At 44.5% G+C, this 20,376-nt stretch overlaps 1 protein-coding gene across 4 annotated transcripts in view; it reads right to left on the minus strand.

The window, feature by feature from the left end:
- Positions 1–19,757, minus strand: part of MTSS2 (MTSS I-BAR domain containing 2) — a 271,361-nt gene extending 251,604 nt beyond the window's left edge. For all 4 annotated transcript variants that reach the window (XM_029609227.1, XM_029609225.1, XM_029609226.1 and 1 more), the window contains exon 1: positions 19,621–19,757. In XM_029609227.1, coding sequence (XP_029465087.1) covers positions 19,621–19,689 — 69 coding nt within the window. In that variant the 5' untranslated portion in view covers positions 19,690–19,757. The remainder of the gene's footprint in view (positions 1–19,620) is intronic.
- Between the last annotated feature and the right edge of the window lie 619 nt (positions 19,758–20,376).

Genomic DNA, 20,376 nt, shown 5'->3' on the forward strand with positions numbered 1-20,376 from the left:
GAGGTGTGCATGGGGTAGGGAGACAGCTACGTTTAGGCGGCTAAGCTGGGCTGCCTAAACTTAACCAGCTGGGAATCAGTTTAACTTATCCAGACAAATTTTGGCTAAGCTGGATGATGAGTGCCTTTGAAAAATCTGACCCCCTTATGGACTTATTTTACTGCATTTAGATAGTGATTGTAAAACATTTTATGCCGTATTTTGTATAGACAATGTTATAATACCTAAACATTTTGCAGAGATGATTAGCAGAGTGCAGAGTATTACTGCAAATGAATCATTTGCCATAACAGGCTGTGATTTTGCAAACAGCATCTGCTGTAAAAATTAGTCAGCCTCTTATTGTATTGTATTTTCAAACATGGAGCTTGTAATTGATTCCAGTAGTACTGTGAGGGTTGAAACTGGATTTGTGCAGCAAGGCAGATCTGTGTACAGAATGCCAGTGATGGCACTGTAGAAATTGCATGCCTGCAGTAATATTACACAGGCAAGTCTCCACTATTAAATGTCAATTTTAAAGGCCCTATGTGCGCCAAAATCGGGAGATATTCGCGTGTCTCAGGCTGACGCGCGCCAAGCGGATTTTTAAAAAGCACACGGGTACGTACACAAATAAAAAATTTTAAAAAGGGTGGGCAGTGGGCATGGTCTGGATGGAGCATGAGCAGGACCCGGGCATTCCGGGAAGTGACTTTGAAATGTGTGCGTATTTACGTGCATAAGCATGCGCTGGGGTCCCCTGCCGCGAAACTCTACTTCTGCTGTGGACGGTGTGTAAGTATCAAAATAAAAACATCTAAGCGAGTCAGCAAGGTTTTAAGGGTCTGGGTTAAAAGGGTTAAAGGGAGGCTTAAATAACTGGGTGAACTCGTCATGAACTTGGAGAAAGAGCTATTGGAGTCAGGGTGTATATCTAAAAAAATCTCCCCACTAACGCGGTAGAACTTGCATTTGTGCGCACTTGCATGCCCATATAAAATTGTGTGCACAGGAACGTGTGTACAGCCGATTTGATATGATATGCGCATATACGCATGCATGTTATAAAATGGCTGCATCTCTGGGCACGAGCAGGCACACGCATGCATGAGTGCCTGCGCGATTGTTTGAAAATTTGCCATCCCCGAGTATTATGCTGGAAATATTAGAAGGCTGGGTTTCCAAAATCAGCCTCTCATATGGTGATTATGGGTTCATTTATAGTAATTTAGTGGCCCTGCAGTCTCTTCTTGCGTCTTCCAGCTAAACTGAACTGAGATCGTATACCATGAGCCTTCATTTGACACTACCCAGGATATTTTTCTCCTAAATTATATTCCCATCCAACACACCAAGATAAGTTATTACAGCACCAGTCCTCACTGGGATTTCATGCACCAATGTAACTTCTAGCTTATGTTTTGTTTCATTCAAAATTTCTAAGCATTTAAATGAATTTGTCGACCTGTCCTTTTCTCACCTCAGTTGCATAGCTGATTTACAGCCAGGACAGGCAGTTTAAAGGATTCACTGTTCTGGAGTACGAGTCATCAGATATAGCAGAAAGTTAACCAATTTGGCAATGCAGTAATAATAGGAGATTTCAATTACCCCAATATTGACTGGATAAATATATCATCGGGACATGCTAGAGAGGTACATTTTCTGGATGGAATAAATGACTGCTTCATGGAGCAATTGGTTCAGGGACTGACGAGAGAGGGAGAAATTTTAGATCAAATTCTTAGTGGAACGCAGGATTTGGTGAGAGAGGTAACAGTGGTGAGGCCACTTAGCAATAGTGAGCATAACATGATCAGATTCAAATTAATGCAGCTCTAGCACTAAACTTTCAAAAGGGAGACTTTGATAAAATAAGGAAGATAGAAAAAGAATTGAAAGGTGCGGCTACAAAGGTTAAAAATGTCCAAGCGTGGACATTATTTAACAATACCATCTTAGAAATGCAGTCCAGATGTATTCCATGCATTAAGAAAAGTGGAAGGAAGCTTAGCACGAGTTATTGTTATAAGTGGAATAAAACCACTTCAAACAATCAAACAAATAAATAAAGGGCAAATGACTGTCACCTTGGATATAAGGTGAAGGAAAAGAGGCTATTTTAGCCAAAAAATACTTCCTTCAAAAATTGCAAGAAGGATCCATCTGAAGAAAATAGGAAAAAGCATAAGCATTGGCAAGTTAAACGTAAAACATTGATAAGACAGGCGAAGAGAGAATTTGAAAAGAAGTTGGCCATAGAGATAAAAAAAATCATAAAAACTTTTAAAAATATATCAGAAGTAGGAAACTTGCAAGGGAGTTGTTTGGACCATTAGAAGACTGAAGGATTAAAGGGGCACTTAGGGAAGATAAGCCATCGTGGAAAGACTAAATGAATATTTTGCTTCAGTGTTTACCAATGAAGATGTTGGAAAGATACCCATTCCGGAGATGGTTTTCAAGGATGATTCAGATGAACTGAACCAAATTCATGATAAACCTGTAGCAGGCTAGTTTGACAAACTGAAGAGTAGCAAATTGCTCGGACAGGATGGTATACACCCTAGGGTTCTGAAAGAAAATTTCAGATCTATTACCATTAATTTTCAAACTATCATTAAAATTATCCATTGTACCTAAAGACTGGAAGGTGGACAATGTAACCCCAATATTTTAAAAGGGCTCCAGGGGTGATCCGGGAAACTATAGACCGGTGAGCCTCACTTCAGTGCCAGGAAAAATCGTGAAAACTACTCTAAAGAACTGAATCACAGAACATATAGATAGACATAGTGTAAGGAGAAGTCTTGCTTCACAAATCTGCTACATTTTTTTGGAAGGGGTAATAAACATGAGGATAAAGATGAGCCGGTAGATGTAGTGTATTTGGATTTTCAGAAGGCATTTGACAAAGTCCCTCATGAGAGGCTTCTAAGAAAAATAAAAAGTCATGGGATAGGAGGTGATGTCCTTTTGAGGATTGCAAACTGCGTAACGACAGGAGACAGTAGGATTAAATGGGTAAATAGTGGAGCGCCTCAAGGATCTGTACTTGGACCGATGCTTTTTAATATATTTATAAATGATCTGGAAAAGGGTACAATGAGTGAGATAATCAAATTTGTGGATGATACAAAATTATGAGTAGTAGTTAAATCTCAAACAGATTGTGATAAATTGTGAGAGGACCTTGCAAGACTGGATGATTGGGCATCAAATAGGCAGACGAAATTTAATATGGACAAGTGCAAGGTGATGCATATGGGGAAAACTAAACTTTGCTGTAGATTCACAATACTAGGTTTCATATTAGGAGTTATCACCCAGGAAAAAGATCTGGGCGGTCAAAAAAGCAATTAAGAATTATTAGGAAGGGAATGGTGAATAAAACAGAGAATGTCATAATGTCTCTGTATCGCTCCATGGTGAGACCATACCTTGAATACTGATTCAATTCTGATTGCTGCATCTCAAAAAAGATATAGAAGCACTGGAGAAGGTACGAAGAAGGGGCATCCAAAATGATAAGGGGAATGGAACAACTCCCCTATGAGGAAAGGCTAAAGAGGTTAGGGCTGTTCAGCTTGGAGAAAAGACGGATGAGGTGGGATATGACAGAGGTCTACAAAATCATGAGGACGATAATGGGTAAATATGAATCAGTGTTTACTCTTTCAGAAAATAGAAAGACTAGAGAGCACTCCATGAAGTTAGCATGTAGCACATTTAAAACAAATTGGAGAAAATTATTTTTCACTCAATGCGCAATTAAGCTCTGGAATTCATTGCCATCTATGCTAACTGCCTTAAGTCATCCTAGGCAGTTTTTCACATAGGGCAAGAAATAAATCAAAGCAAATAAATACTACTGCTGTTTAGAATTGTAAAGCTGCTCTGTGCAGGTTACCCTATTATCTTCTTGGAAGCACAATGCAGGGCCAATACTGATTTTGGGCAGTGGGCAGATGCGGGGAATAGGAAGGAAAGAGGTAGAGGCAGATGAGGAAGAGAGGGGAGAAATGGAGGTTTGTTGAAGGCTAGAAGTAAGAAATGTGAAGGGATGAAAAGGATGAGTTGAAGATGGAAGGATAGGAGATGGTGGAGAAGAGGTGGTGAAGAGGATGGGATGGGAGACAAATAGAAAGCATGCAAGGGAGGAAAGAGGAAAATGGAGTGAAGGAATACATCAGACAGCTAAAAGATGTGGGAAGAGAAAAGATGGCAATAAACGGAGAGGATGGAAGCTGAGAAGAGAATGAAGGAAGAAGATGGTGTTTTGATCCCTGGTAGTAGAAAGAGCACATGGGATGGGGGGTTAGAAACAGCACAGTAGGGGGGATCTCCCCCCTCCCCTGCATACTTGCAAAGTTATGTGTGCAACAGGAGTGCCCACATCCCCCTGTAAAAAAAACTGTAAGGAAACGCTGGTGGAAGGGGACACAATAGGGAAGAGCCACAAACAAAGCCCTGCTGTTCATGGCCAAATTATGTGCCCAACAGCCATGCACCCTGCACGAATTAAATGTGAGAAAATACTGCCATGCACCAGTGCTATTTCTAGAAGTCTGCAATCATGAGCCCTAAATCCAGCCACTGGGTGTTGCCTTGGCTCTACAGCATCCCCAACCTGCCTGGGGGACAGAAAATCCAATACAGGAATTGAACTAAGATCCTCTGTATGACAGGGCACAGTACTGCCTCAGAGCCACCACAGCAGCCCAACAGCCTTTACACCCTACTATAAAAAATGACATCACTATGACATCAGAGTGATTGGGATGTCAAGTGTCTATAAAAAAGTAATATGATCAAGTCTTTGAGAAACAGGTAAGATGTGAGCAAAGACTGGACCTCGTTGTCTTGTTGTTGAGGCAAGGGGGAGAAAAAATAGGGTTTTACATTCTGAAACATTTCAATGACTCCGTGATTTCTACTCAGGTCTTTTAGTCATAGCTATAATTACTTGGATTACGGTTGCTAGGTTCGAATTCATTGCTGTCCACGCAGTACATATAGGTCACAAGATCTTAGTCGAAGTGGTAAAAGGAACATGTGTATCTCAAGTTTGAGACCTAGGCTCTGGTGGCTGATGATGAAAGCTCCTTGAGGGAAACATCCCCAAGTACTTCACTGCATTTTGTTTAGTATTCTTCCTAAATATATTTTTATTTGAAGGTTTGCTTGGTCTTCGTACCATTGTGTACTTGCCCCTGGAAGGTGGAATGTTCGTAGGAGACTTCAGTTTACTAGAAGTGGATTGTAGCCCTCCTGCTGTACCATCAGCTAGGAATGGAGAAGTCCTGGACGCTCTGCGTAGGGAATTTCTCAAGCAGGTTTTGAAGAGCCCACTTTCTGGGAGGTTATCCTGGATCTCATACTGATCTCATGACAGGGGAAAAACCTAGGGTCCAGTGATCACCACACAGTGGGGTTCAGCATCAGATTCTTTTTTGAACGGTCAAGGGTCCGGACCTTCAGGAGGGCCATCTTCAGGATGATGAATGCTTCCGTAGAGGAAGCCTGGATCTGAACGATGCAGAGGACATATAGGCAGCAATAAAAAAGCATAGAGATGACAATAAATCTCTTAAGAGGCAAAAGAGACTAATAATATTTTGTAAGAAGATAGTAGATATGGTAAGAGATGATAGATCAGGAAAAAAACAAACAAGCAAGAGGAGAAGAGCACACAGAATTATCAGGTAAAGTAAGGTAGGTGGGGAAGGCAGTTGGATGAGCAAAGGCCCAGAGAAAAAAAAAACACCTAATAAGGAGGAAGCAAAACATTATGCAGATATGCTCTTAGATCTCTACCAGGAGTATTCCATTGTTGTGGGGAGAGAGAACAGAATAATTAGCTGGTGTGGGCTTGCAGCTCCCCTCCGTATGGAGCTTGTGCTGGTGAGCTCCTAGAGTATATGAACCCCTGCCACCATCTTAGGGTCTGGAATTTTTCGTTGCAGGGGCTGTGAGGCCATGGCCGTCCCCTGGGATTTTGTTATTTTTAAGAAGGAAGGTCTCTGGGGTCTTTTGGATGGAGACCTGGGTTCTGGACGGAGACAGAAAGCTCTCTATCTTTTGAAGGTCTAACGTTTGTGTTTCTTGAGATAGAAGTTTTTTTCACACCCTCCTCATCTCAGGTTTTGGTTTCCCTTTTTTTTTTAACTTTTGTTTTTTATAACATGCCTGAGTATTCACCTAGAGTACTCATCTAGAGGATGTTGAGAAGAGCATACAAGTACCATCCAGGTACGCACAGGAGTAGTGAGGAGAATCAGGTTGAAGAGCTATAGGACAGGTATGAGATACTAGAACTTTGTTTGTAGACCTTGACTAAATTTGACTAAAAAGGCTATTCCCTATCAGTTGGGAGGGAGCTTACAAACTATTCCAAATTGATTAGAAAGGAAAGAAATTGGACTTATTAATTGGACTTTACGTGCCCTGTCAATACAATTTGATCAAAAGAACGGTCACAAATGTATTCAAGAGCTAAAATTGTAATATCGTATCTTGAAACAACTAAAGCTGTAAAGAACAACTTTCATTAATTACACAATTTATCAGTAAAAGCTGGAAACCACTAAACGCTTCCCGCATGATTACTGACGCTGTGGTTATCAGAGCTGTTTACATGAACTTTACAGAGGGATCTGAGGAAAAGCAACACTCAGGGCCTGAGCGATTAGTCTTCCCCTCACTCAGGAAATCACGGATACTCAGCTAAATTAGCATCATGGGAAGATTTACACCTACTCTGAGGTGTGCTTCCTGGGACCTATCAGCCCGGAGGTTACAATTATTGAAATCTGAAAAAAATAAAAGGGGAAAGCGGAGTCAGTGAGGAGGGTGCACAGCAGATAGAAGAAATCCTGCACAAGTTATTTTGTCCTAAATTTCTAGAAGAAGGGGGAAAGGCAACATGCCAAAAGCAAGACACGGGGCGTAAGTGATTGTAAAATGATCACAAAGCTGTTTATAAAGGAGGAAGTACTTAAAGGACTTCCACAAATGAGAACAGGAGGACTGGATACAAGGCTGGATAGTAAAAGAGCTAGGGAAATGCTGCTGACTGCACCCCTCACACACCTCCCTCCCTTCCACTTATCTTTAGAGACAGGAGGATGACAGCACAAGTGGGCCCAAGGAGGAGACCGCTAACTACAGACCTTCTAATCAAACTTAGGGGCGCTACGCCGTGGTCACCAGGTGGTTGTGCGCACGCTTGCTTTGCGCAAACTTTACTCCCGCAAATCCAGTGAAAATGAAGACATTGCCTGTTACTCCTGGATGCAGGGAGGCTTAATGCAAGTCTTTTTTATGCTGGAACTTTAACACCAGGTCAGAGGTGGAGTAAAATTACCGTAGTTGTCTGACACGGGAATTTAATTTGTAAGCCAAGACTTCTAATTTGGAAATTATGCTGCGTGTGCAAAAAAAACATCTTTTGTGTGCACAAAACTAGTGGCTGAATAAGTACTTCAGCGTGGGCAAGAACCATAACAAGAGGCCCGCCCCCCCCCCCCAGCCCGATTTCTCAACTTGTGTGCCGTGGCGGGATGCTTCCTGTGCTGCAGTAGCCAGCCTTGTACTTGTTTCTTCCCCCCCACCCGCCCCCCCCAGTCCTTTCTGCAGTGTCAGCTAAGTGCATCACAGATGACTCCTGTTCATTTTGTGCAGGCACAGAGGTGATTACTGCATAAGACATGAGTCACGTACAAGGAAGAAGAGCCAGAACAACCACTGGAGACAAGGCATCCTGGAGTGGAGGAATCACTACTGGAGAGATAGGGCTTTGGGTTGCCGCTGCTCTCACCAGAGAGGTTGCACCGGACCAGTGGAGATGCCACTGCTGACACCTGAGAGAAAGGGCTCCAGACTGTTATTGCCACCGCTGGAAGAGAGAGCCCCAGATCAAGGGAGATGCCACTACCACCACTGGAGGAGAGACCCCAGGCTGTCGCTGCCACCAACGAAGAAGGGAGGAACTATTACTCCTGAGGGAGCAAGAGGTGGTGGGAACAAGTACTAATGGGCCTACTAGGAGGAGGGGGACTGGAAGGAAGATGGTGCTTGCAGGAAGATGGTGCTGGCAAGAGAAGATGGTGCTGGAGGGAGATGATGGTGTTTGGGAGATGGGGCTGGGAAGGAGAAGATGGTTCTGGGAGATGGTACTGGGGGGAGATAATGCAGATGGAGATGGTGCTGGGAGAAGAAGATAGTACTGGGAGGGAGATGATGTTGGGGAGAGGGTGCCAGGAGGATAGTGCTGAGGGAGATGGTGCTTGGGGTGGGGCAGAAGATGCTGGGGAGAGGGTGCCAGGGAGGGAATATGGTGCTGGGGAGATGTTGCTGAGGAGATGGTGCTGGGGAGGAGATAGTTCTGAGAGATGATGTTGGGAGAGGGAAGATGGTTCTGGGAGAAGGTGCTGGGAGAGGGAAGATGGTGTTGGGGAGGAAGAGAAATTGTGCTGGGAGAAGGAAGATAGTGCTGGGGAGGAGGAGATGGTTCTGGGAGACGGTGCTGGGGAGATGAGATTGTGGAAGGGGGGGGGGGATGAATGTGCAACATTGCAAATTTGGTTTGATGTACTCTGAGAGTCAAGCATACTTGAAAATCTGCCCTGAATAAAACGTTTGGGAAGCCCAGCATTATCATACCATTAGCTTACTGCTTTTGGAATTACTTATTTTTAGCACGTGTATTAAAAGACTGTACATGGACTTTCAGCGCAGTTTTAATACAAGGCTTATTACATCAGGCCCTTAAGTAGCAAGCAAAGCTATGGAAACACTACTATAGGACAGAGCAGTGCCTTGAAGCAAGTAGATTTCAAGATCCTAGACAACATGATTTCACCAGTGGAGGATCTTGTCAAACATACTTAATTGGGAGAGGGCAAGCTGGTGGCTTGTGGCTCTGGCCTATTATTCCTTCTACCTGTTCCTTCAGTAATGCCATCGAAGAGAAAGGGAAGAGTGAGAGTATTCCCTCCGGACTCCTCGTTTACCAGGGCAGCAAGTCATTACAGCAAGACCTAATCAGCAGTTCTTCAGGACGCCAAAGAACCTGACGTGCCTAGTGGTGAGAGAGCGCCATGAGTGCCGGCAGATGAGGCTTCCCTTGGTCCGGAGTCCCAGGTCCCCCCCCGGCTCAGATGGAATGCAGGGATGATCAAATGCGCGGCACAGTGATGATGGGGCCGCTCCTTCGAATCTCGCCATCTTCATTGGATTAGAGGCCTCCTATTGATGTCAGTGGGGAAGCAGACGGGAATCCTTCCCTAGCTTTTGCTGTGAACGGATTGGTCGAATATGGAGCCAGTGGTCAGGTCTCCTTTGTCCGGTACTCCTTCGGAGGCTCAGAGTGTTCACGGCGATGAGTTGTTCACGCTTCCATCGCGTCCAGAGGTGGTGATTCTTGAGGCTATTTGGGACTTGGTTGCTGGGTTTGGGTGTTCTCTCAATGTTCTTAATGAGAAGATTAGATCTCTTCTCTATTAATTGTCATCGAAAATCATCAGAATTGCAGGAGCAAGTGACAGTAATAACTCCACTATCTCTAAAGTTGAAGATACAGTTCATTCAGTACAGGAGTTTAACACCACCATGGTGAGAGATCGCAATGTTATTTCCAAGCATATTGAGTTTCTGGAGAACAATGTGAGACATTTAAATCAGTGTCTTCTGAGTTTCCCCAAAGTTTTAGGGAGAAATTCCGTATGTTATTTTAAAGCGATACTTTCAGGAGATTTTAGGTTTTGTTGCAGATGCTGTAAACATGTGGTTTTTTTCTTCCAAAAAGATCTCCTGTTGCTTCTTCTAATAAGGACTTTCAAGCCAATTTGAGCAATTTTCTTGAAGATTCTACTCTGGAGGTTTTGGATGGAAATACCTTATTGGTTTCTTTCATTTTCTTTGGAGACATTAGCAATGTGATGAGGAATTATTTCCATAAGTTATCTGATTCTTTCTGTGGTCAAAATGTTAAGATATTTCCAGACCTTGCTCAAGCTACTCAAATTAAGAGAAAGGGTTTTCTTGTAACTTTAGGTTTTTCCTTTATACTCCGCTACTGGCGTAAATGTGTTCTCAAGAAAGGCAATGAGTGTTTTATCTTTTTTCAACCTGAGCAGTTGAAATCTTTTTTTAGAGGCCCGTAGGCTCGTCACCTCCTCCCCTATGCCTCAGCGGTTATACAATCATGAATGTATAATATAACTGGGGTTTATAACCTATGTTAAGCCATTCTTTCTGTATTGTATAAGCTCCCTTTAATTTCTATACCCTTTCTACACATTTACTGCTCGGATGAGGAGGAATCCATTGTATATTGTTTCTTTCATTTAGTTTTTCTTTTCTTTACTTTTTCTGAAATCAATGTAGAATTTTACATGTTTCTGTTACAACGAATTTTCGTTTCTTTGTTTGATTACTGAAAATTAATAAAGAGATAATAAAAAAAAAACATACTTAACCGAGTTCTTTAATAAGCTGTCAAACAAAGTGAATTAGCAAGGAGCAGTGCGCGGGCCCTATCTGGACTCCAGTAAGGCTTTCAACACTGTCCCACACAAAAGATTAGTCTGGCCAGAAAGGGAGTAGAAGAGAAAGTTACTGACTTGGTGAAGCCCTAGTTAAGTAAAGGAAGCTCAGAGAGTGGTAGCCAGTGGATTCCACTCTAGTGATCAGTTAGATTCCTTAGGCTGGGGCTCAGGGCTAAGTGTTAAGTACTTTTCAAAGCTTTTATTAGTGAGAGTGCAAAGAGACTTTAGGAGAAAGTATACCTGTTTGTAGTGGATATAAAAATTTGTAACAAGCTAGACACATCAGGAAGGGATGAAAAAAACAAACAAACTGGAAGCATGGTGAAAGGTTTGGAAGCTATACTTCAATGCAAAAAAATAGTGTAAAATCATCGTGCATCTGGGGTGCGAAAATCAACCAGCCACGCAACACTTAGAGGATAGGAACAAGAACAAGAAAGAGGCCAAGGACTAGTCAGAAAGGAAGGTTTAATAAAGCAGAAGGAAAAGCTAAGGGTACAGTTCAGACAGGGCTTTTAAAATAGTTCAGAGACTCCAATGCATGGGAAAGTTTAAGACCTTCCAAATGGACAACCCTGAAAGAGAGAAAGGAAGGGGCAAATATAAGAGAAACAGTAAAATATTCAGATGACTTCAAGAAAGCAACAGACATCACAAAAAAAAACAAAACCAAACCATTCAAAAAGGTCTAAAGCAGGAGGGAAGGTGTTTGCAGGAAGCATGAGAAAAGAGATTGCTAAAAGCCTGGAATACCCCTACCAGCAGAGCTTGTAGTAACCAAAACCATGACATAAGCATGCTTCAAGCAAGCACAGAGGCTGCTAGTAAGAGCAAGGCCTGGGCAGCAGCAGGCATCGGTGCTAGGACTCGGGATGGAAACGCAGAGGCTCATCTACCTGTCAAGCTGCCACAAATAGGCAAGGTCAATCACCACGCAGTGCTAGCAGGGCTTTGACACCTCCCTCAGTTATAACCAGGAGAGGGCGGCACGTTTCCTAATAAGGCTTGTGTCAGGGACTCTTTGGAAAGCGGTTGGTCATTTGTTATCCGCGCAGGAAATTCTAAAATCAAATGGACACCTTGATCTGTGGATTGAGACTTCTTCTTGGGATTACAGTAGATGCTGGAGCTTAAATATTTTTTTTTCTTGTTTTCAGTCTATGGACATTTGTTTTAAACTTTTTTTTTATTGGCTTGAGAAAGGGAAATTTTTTATAAAATCCACTTAATTAAATAAGACTTATCGCATTCTCAGACTTGGTACATGTGATTATAGCATGCTCTAGCCAGCATTTGTACATCAAGATCTGGCTTGTAAATTTGGCTACAAGAAGCATAGACCTGTATGAAACACCTTTTAGGAATTTCAACAATGGTAGGGCTTAAATTGATTCATTAGCGATATTCCATCCTAAATGATTTTTTTGATTGATTTTGTGGATATCAGGAATAAGCCATCCTGTTTTTTATTTCTTGTGCAAGTTTATCGCTCCTTATCCAAGATAGGTTAGATTTTGCTTTCTTCCGTATTGGTTTTCTACCATCCTGGGTACATGAACATACGAGATCCCGAACGTAATATAACACCCAGTTCCCTTTCACCATCCCCCGCCCCAGAGTTTTTTACCACAAAAAAAATGGATTAATCCAAACAGTAAGGCTGTTGCCCGAACATCTCCTCTGGCCTTACTAGCTGGTACCCAGCCACCATCAACCCAGTTGGTTTCTCAGGAGTTGTAGCCTGCTGGGACCTACTTGAGCTAGCCCATGATCTACAGTGTCAGTAAGTCACACTTCTTTTATTCCCTTTGTCTTGTTCATATCTTGCTGGATGGTACCTGGCCATCACCAGCCTGCCAGCATCAAGCCAGCTGGTTTCTGGGTGACTGTGGCCTGCTGAGACCAACCTGGCTACCCTACGGCCAGATGTGTCACTAGGCTGTGTTTTCTTGTCTACCCCTACTTCCCTTTGTCTCTACTCTTCAGGGAGTGGAAGCATGGATATTCTGCAATTCTGCAGCCTCCCAACCTGTTCCTACCACTGGTCTCTATGTCACTGACTAAAGACACCTTAGATTAAGAATCACATTCATTCTTGTCATGATATGGGCAAACCAAACCACCTCACTTTTGGATCAGATCCCCCCCCCCCTTCCCCAAGGCTTGTGGTCTGCCTGCCTGCTTCTTACCCCATCCGCCATGGGTTTCACAGGACAGGAATGATCCTCAGATGCTCCTCTCTCACTGGCGCTGTTTCTCTAAACAGCGCCAGGAGCCTTCACATTTTTGCTGTGAAACAAAATGGCGCTGGGATAAAATGTGAAAGCAGCACTGGCCTCAGCTCAGCCAGCTCTTGGTGTTATTTTGAGAAAAGGCACCAGCGGAGTCGGAGTGACCAGGGGGTCATGCCAGCCGTGTGCAGAGCCGCAAGCAGCATGGGGGAAGAGGCATGGGGAAGAGACGGAGGAGGCAGAGGTGGGAGCAGGAAGGAGGCTGGCCTACCCATGTTAACCTTGGGCCCTGCCAAAAACTCAGTTCTGGCTATGCCACTGTTTGGGGACCACTAAAATGAGAAAAGAACCTCACATGCAGCAATGTTCAAAATAATGGTAGTGTCTCAAAACACCCAAACAATAAAGGACACTACAGCAGAAATACATATGTTTTCAGTATTCTCCTATGTTTGTCCTCCCAATGGTATTCTGTTTTCTGAGATTCTCTGGTCTTGTTATTTAATGATTTATTCTGTTTTTGCTAGCCTCCTTTATATATGTCCCTTCTCTCTCTCTCTATATATATAAATATGTATAGGGGACATATATATATTTTAACAAGCCATCATGGAGTGGAGGAGCAGCCTAGCAGCTAGAGCAGGAGGTTAAGAACCAGGGAAGCCGGGATTCAGATCCTACCCATGCTCCTTATCACCTTGGGCAAGACATTTCACCCTCCGTTACCTCACTTAAAAAACTTACAGGCCGATGCAATACCAAGGGCAAAAAAAATTGCATGTTTTTTTCCAGTGTGCGCGCATCTCCCTTTCCTGGGCACCCAATGCAGCGCTAGGGATAAACTGTGCGTCCCTAGCGTGGTCCACGGCGTCGGGTGCCCGAGAGACGTCGCTGTGCGCGGGTTAGGAAAACGGACACTCGTAGATTGAGCCTCTGTTTTCCTAACCCGACTGCCGTCAAGATTTTGTTTTTGCATGCTGCTTCCTGTGGTTCCCCCTACTTAGTGACGATACTAAGCAGGAGGAACCACAGAAAAGCAGTATTTGGGGCTTTTTTGTAGGGGCTTGGAGCACAGGAAGGCTTAACACCAGCTGCAGGCTGGCATTGTGCTGCGTGTTAAAACGCGTGCGTCGGGCGCACGGTGATTGCTTTTTTTGCATCGGGGTACCAGCAAATAGCCTCATTTACACGGCATCCACATGCGATGAGCGCTATTGGCTATGTGCTGGTCTGGACGAGCGTTTTGGTTGTGCCAATCCCATCATTGCGTGGGGGAGTTATTGTAGCGCGTCCAAAATGTTTGCCCAACCCGGCTGTGCGCTAGGCTGAGCGCACTGCATTGCATCGGCCCGTTAAAGGTCTAGGTTCTCTAGGGCCAGGAAAACGCCCCCGCAATGCCTGAATGTAATCTAAAGGCAAACTATGAATTAAATCTGCTCTTATGGCCCACGGTGCCATGTTCCTGACCATCAGAGCAGTGCTGAGAGATCTGTCTTCCCAGGCAGAGAGGCTGGACTCAGCTCCTGTTCGCCGCTCACATCAAAGGTTCTGGCCCAATTAAATCAGGTTTTGACTTTGCAAAACAAAATGTGTGCCTGTCAGTTGCGGGCGGGCGCTTCCCTATGCTCCAAGGGCAACAGCATTACGCGCACCCGCTTTGCTTGCTCCGGCTGCCGAAGGGGGTGTCCCTGGAGAGAGACAGAGGGGGCACGTGCATGCGTTTGCAGATTCCGGGGACTTTACTGGCGTGGGACAATTCTGCATGTGTTGCCACAGGTTTATTTGGATCTCTGCTCTCTCAGGGGTCGGTCCATTGCTGGGTCTTCCTTTGCTGATTAGTGCCAAATACTCAGGTTTTTCCTGTTGTAAAAGGGCCTAATCGGGAGATCTTCGAGGCAGACAGGCATCCATTTGCTAAGGCTTGCTACAAGATATTCAGAGCACACAGGAGTTTCTCTGGGTGGCTTTGCCTTACAGGCGCCCTGAATATATTTTTTTCAGGCTGGGGCAAATAAAGGTGATTCACCTCTCAGAGGCCTCCACCCTGAATATATTTACTCCTGTCCATGGCAGGTAGGTAAGATCGCTCTCTCTCTCTCTCTTTCACTGAGCTTAATATAAAGGTAGCAGGCTGACTTTAATTGAACTGGAGTGCTACATCATTTCCACAGGAGCAGTAGTAGAGGGAAGGAGACACATAACAATTTTATTTCAACTGACTTGAGCAGATCCTCTGCCCTGAGCACGCTTGGACTGTGTGGCTTCAGTGCTAGCCGAGTGAATTATGACTAGAAGTGATGGGGAGGAGAGGAGGAGAACAGATGAAAGAATGTAATGCAATGACCCCCTGATCCTCCTTACTGGCTTGTTTAATCCCCTTGGGAGCACGGCAGGTTTTTCACAATTCATTAGGAAGCCATCTTCAGTGTGTTAAACCAGCCATGATAACCTCAGGGCTTCAGGCTCTGCCTTACAGTCTTCATGAGCTTTAATTCTGGTTGCAAATATTGAGAGCAAAGGGTCAGAGCTCTCCAGCTGGCAGACTAGAGCTAGAACAAGGGGACGCGGGGTGAGGGAGGAAAGGGGTAAAGCAGGAGTAATGTAAGGAAATATTTATTTACGGGGAGGGCGGTGTGCACATGGAACGGCCCTCCCAGTGGAGGTGGTGGAGACGTGGATGGTGTGGGAATCAAGAAAGCCCGGGACATGCACAGAGGATTTCCAAGGGAGAGGAAGAGATTGTAAAGTTAAAGTGAAGATGTGGATGGATAGACTGGATGGTCTTTATCTGCTGTCATGTTCTATGTTTAATTTAACATCAATAAGCTGTTTTACATATGTCACAGCTCATTAAAGTTTTTTCTGCATTATGCTGTTTTATTTTACATTGCTGGTAATTCAGGTGTGTTTACACGCAACCCATTATTAATGCATTAATGTAGCTGTTAGTGCATTAAATAGGTCCACCAAAGATGAAAGCAGAGATTGCAGTCTTAAATGTCCATGTCTTATTGAAAAGGGTGCAAGATCTCTACTAGACTAGCACAGAGAATGCTACTCTGAACCACATTAGTCACTTGCAAATGCATGGCAAGTTGTGAGTCAAAGGGAGCTTATAAATAAAACCTAGCCTGCTTTTGGCTGGTGATCCCCCATAAGGGCAACTGAAACCAACCATTAGGTCAGCTGTTCTAGGGAATGCATGGCTCCAGGGAATTGTCACGGCATTACAGATCCTTTCACCTCTAAGGTACTGGTTCAAGTTGGTAGGAACTGTAAAAAGCCTATGTGAAAAGAGCTGGTGGTCTCAGCCCACTTCAGGGGCCATAGCAAAAGCATTCACCTCGCAGCGCTCGTCAGATTCCTACACATCTGTGAATTCTGCTGCATGCCTGGTCATGGCAAAGAAAAAGGGATGCCAGATGTTCACCCTGACTGACCAATAATTTGTCCAATTTCCTCCTAACAAAACAATGTACACAAGGAACTGGATTTCCCTTGGAGCTAATCCAAAGGGAGGTCACCGATCCCTTCATTAATCTTTTTTGTGCCAGTTGTTAGACAGATTCTCTGCTCAGCTGGCTCGATGTTCCACATTTCCAAAGGAACTCCATCAAGACTGCTGGGAACCAGGCGTGGCGATGGCCGATCTACAGAACTATGAAGTGAGTGAATGTACATTTCAGAAGGTTCTCGTTAGGAAGGAAGGATCGCATGCCATCTACTGCCACTACCAATAATCAGGTTTTTTTTCTTTAGGTATCGCAGTTTTCAGCTCACTCGAAACCAGCCTGTTTTGGGCTACAGCATCCGGGCCTTCATTCACTTCTACCCAGGGTTCAGCCCCACCCCTCCTAATTTGTTTTATATGCCACATCTCCCCAGCCATTACAGTGAGTGCCCTCAGCCAGGAGCCGCTGCAGCTCCCTCTGGAACTCAGTGAACGCACACCCTAAGTCTGGCCTCTAGGTGTCACTGCTGAGAGGTAGGTGGACTCCCTCCCCCACCGGCCCTGTGAACGCTGCCCCCCCGCAGCATCCCCGGCCTTGGCTGGTCCTGGGAGCAGAGGTCCAGCCCAGGAATCAAACCCAGCGCTACCCCGGAGTCACTGAGCTGGCCCTACTAATTCTTTCTACAGCACTAATAGGATGCATGCAGTACTGTACTGAGACACATACAAAACAGGCCCTGCTCCATGGAGTTTACGATCTGTTTAAGACACACAGTCCTCTAAGGGAGCTCTGTTTAGATGAGTTCCTTTAAGGAGCTGATGTAAAGTCTGTGAAGTCCAACCAGCTGTTTCCTCCCCTGTCCCCCTTCATTTCATTTGTGATCTTTACAATTCCCACAGTCTCATGCATGTCGTATATCTCTAGCCATAAGCTGCAGGTTTGGTTGCCACTGGCAAGCAGAGGGACACCAATGCAAACAGGAGAGTCTTTCATCCATCTCCCATCCATCTCCCATCCATCTCAGAGAAGATGCAATTCCCTTTCTAAAGCTTATCAAGCAGACTTCCTTCCCTGGGCGCAGGAAGCTTTCTCTCAGGGTTGTGTGAACAGGAGAAACTTTGGAATAGGACATCCCTAGGCGGTGCTGCTGAGATATGGAACGTGCATTTTTACAGCCCAAACGGGCATTCCAATACCTAAACTATTTTCATACACAACCATAATTCAATCAGTTAGGACATTTTTTTTTAAATTTAGAGTGGAGAACGCATCTCACACTTATTTACTTCATACTCATCATTTTTTTTTATTGAACTGTGAGATGCGCTCTCCACTTTAGATAGATTTTTTTTTAAGATGATTCAATTATAAATGCATATGAAAGATGCAGAAATGGACAGTAGCCAGGGTTGAATGACCTGTTTGATTGGCGTTCCTGCTCACAAGTTTCAAACTTGTGCTAATAATGTAGCTGTTTTATTCTTCCACTTAGATGTGCAGACACAAAGGTCAGTCAGCAAGCCACACCTCTAAAATCGGACGACTCCCTTTAATATCCGACTGGCTTTGGAGAGTTATATACTTCGTTCCTCAGGGCAGGGTTCATGCAGACTGAAAGAACAGAAGTAAATTACAGGCTGCCCTACAATAGGTGCGGGGCGTCCCCGCCCTCCATGAGTCCTGGGGGGGGGGGGGGTGTCACAGCTTGGGCAAGTGGGGGCAGCCCCTAAACCCCCCCTACAGCCCCAGACACCCCCCTTTCCTTTCCTTTTCACCGGCTTAGGGTATTTCTTTCTTCTGGCGCCTTCCTACCCGAAACGTTTGCATCCCTTGACTTGTGTCCGACTTCAGTTAAAGTCGGTTCTTGCATGACCCACTCAGGAGGAAGGGGGCCATGGTGGATTTTTTTTTTTTTAGGGACGGAAGGCCCCGTTTTCTCCAGCTTTAATTAGAGCTGGGGATAGAGAAGTGAATTGCAGGCTGCATTGCAATAATTTAGAGGCTTTTCTTTTTAAACCTGGACAGAGTTGAAAGTACACAGGCAGCCAAACTACTTTATCCTAGAGCTGAAAGTAAAAGGAGCGAGAGAAGGGGGGGCGACGTGTTTGCACTGAGCAAGACGAACAGCAGAAAATGCAATGGGTGAGAAACCAATGTCCCTTTATTTCTGGGCTAAACTTCAAGCTTTCTGTAAACTCCTGCCGTGGCTGCTGGATGTGAGATGAGGACATTCATTGGCAGACCAGATTTTAAATGAATAAATAATTATAATACTTGTTTAACGCTACCACTAATTGTCACTGTGGTCCAACAAGCAGGCACAACTGCCGAAACCCAGGTACAACAATGAAAAGAAAAATAAAAAAGCCCTACTTTATCTTCTGACACCTTACGTTTCCTCTTAGGTAATCTGTTTATTACTTGTTAAAAGGAAAGATGTTTAATTAATACAGGTAAAAATTCCCTTCGGAAACGACTTCTGGCTTAAGTTTGTTCTCAAACCTGAAAAGTGCAACGTTTGGGAATTTGGAAAGATCCCTTTGCCGTGTAAAACGCGGGGCTGTGTATAGGGCGCACGCCTACGGAAAGAATGTAAATAAAGTCAGGCTGGTAAGGGGTTAAACCCCTCTTCTTGGCGTTATTTATTTATTTATTTTGCTCTTGGTAATGACAGCATTGTCTGAACCGGGCTACAGCAAGGAGAGGCGAGAAAAACGAATACATAAGCAGAGGGATGGATGGGGGGGGGGGGGGGGGGAGAGGGGGGGGGTCGGAGAAAGAGAGAGAAGAAAGGAGGGGGGGGGGGAAGTAAAAGGAATTGGAAAAAGGAAGAAGAGCAGCAGAGGAAAGAGAAAAAAAAATGTGAGCGACTTTTTTTTTTTTTGCAGACCTTCCAAGATAGATGCCCTAAAAACCCCAGCTGCTAAATTCTGCAGGACAAACACACCTTCTCCACAGAGCCCCGCGGCACTAAGGGGGGCAAAACAAATCGGCTTTTCCTTTCATGAACATTAAAAAAAAAATCACAAGCATGACTCTTCACATTCCTGAGAAAAATATTACACCGTGTAATGCTGAGCCATGCCCACGGCCGGCTGGGTAAACAGGGCGGCAGCAGCAGCACAGAAGGGTGAGAAAAATATACAAAGCCGGACCCGAGATGTGCCTGGGACCTGCCTGCTACATCACAAGGAAATCGGGGTTTTCCGCTAAGCACCCCCGTACCAGAGGCAGCCAGGCTGACCGAGGAAGGATGACAGGAGCTCCCGCCACTTATCCTGAACCCCCCTCCCCGGGTGCCCACCAGCGCTCATCCTAACAGGGCATACGCCAGCCCGAGGGGACACAAGAAAGGCTGCCTTGCCCTGCCCCCCCCCAAAAAAAAGAAAAGAAAAGGTGCTTTACCTTCATGTCATTGACGATGGCTTGGAAGAGCCCACCTAGGGCACCACATTCCTTCTCTACCGTCTCCATACTCGGCAGACTACCAAGGACAGCAAAAGGGGGGGGAAAAAAAAAATAAAATAAAATTCCAATTTAATCACGAGCGAATTTTTTTTTTTTTTAATTTCAATCCAGATAAAAGATATATCCTTCAGAGGTTCACCAAGAGAAAACAAACAAACAAACAAAAAAAAAAAGCGAATCTGAAAAGTCCGGATTTAAAAAAAAAAAAAAAATCCAATTTCTTATTAGAATAAGAAAGAAAAAAAAAATACCCAGCAACAAAACCAATAAGGACCCTCCCCCTTCCCCGCGACTTTCCTCCGAATGCGTTTCACGCCAGCTCTCTTGTCAGTTCAGCTCCGGTTGCTTCGTGGGTTTGTTTTTTTTTTTTTTATTGCTACTGTCAGTTTCACCATTCAGCTGCTCCCAGCTCCAGGAAAGAGGATATTCTGGCTCCTAAAGCCATCTTTTGTGAATGTGGCTGTTGTTTTTGAATGGGTCCCGATAGATGCTGCAATATGCATTAAAAGAAACAAAAAAAAAAAAAAAATTACTCCACCGAACCAGAGCGGTCGATGCCGAGATAATTAAGGATTAAAGACCGTGCAGCAATGCGAGAAGGGGGGGGTGGAAAAAAAAAAAAGAAAAAAAATGGATGGAGCGCCCCACCACCACCCCCTCCCCTTTATTACGCGAGGGGACGGTGTGTAGAGA

This window comes from Rhinatrema bivittatum, chromosome 7, assembly GCF_901001135.1.
Source record: "Rhinatrema bivittatum chromosome 7, aRhiBiv1.1, whole genome shotgun sequence".
In the NCBI taxonomy this organism is placed as follows: domain Eukaryota; kingdom Metazoa; phylum Chordata; class Amphibia; order Gymnophiona; family Rhinatrematidae; genus Rhinatrema; species Rhinatrema bivittatum.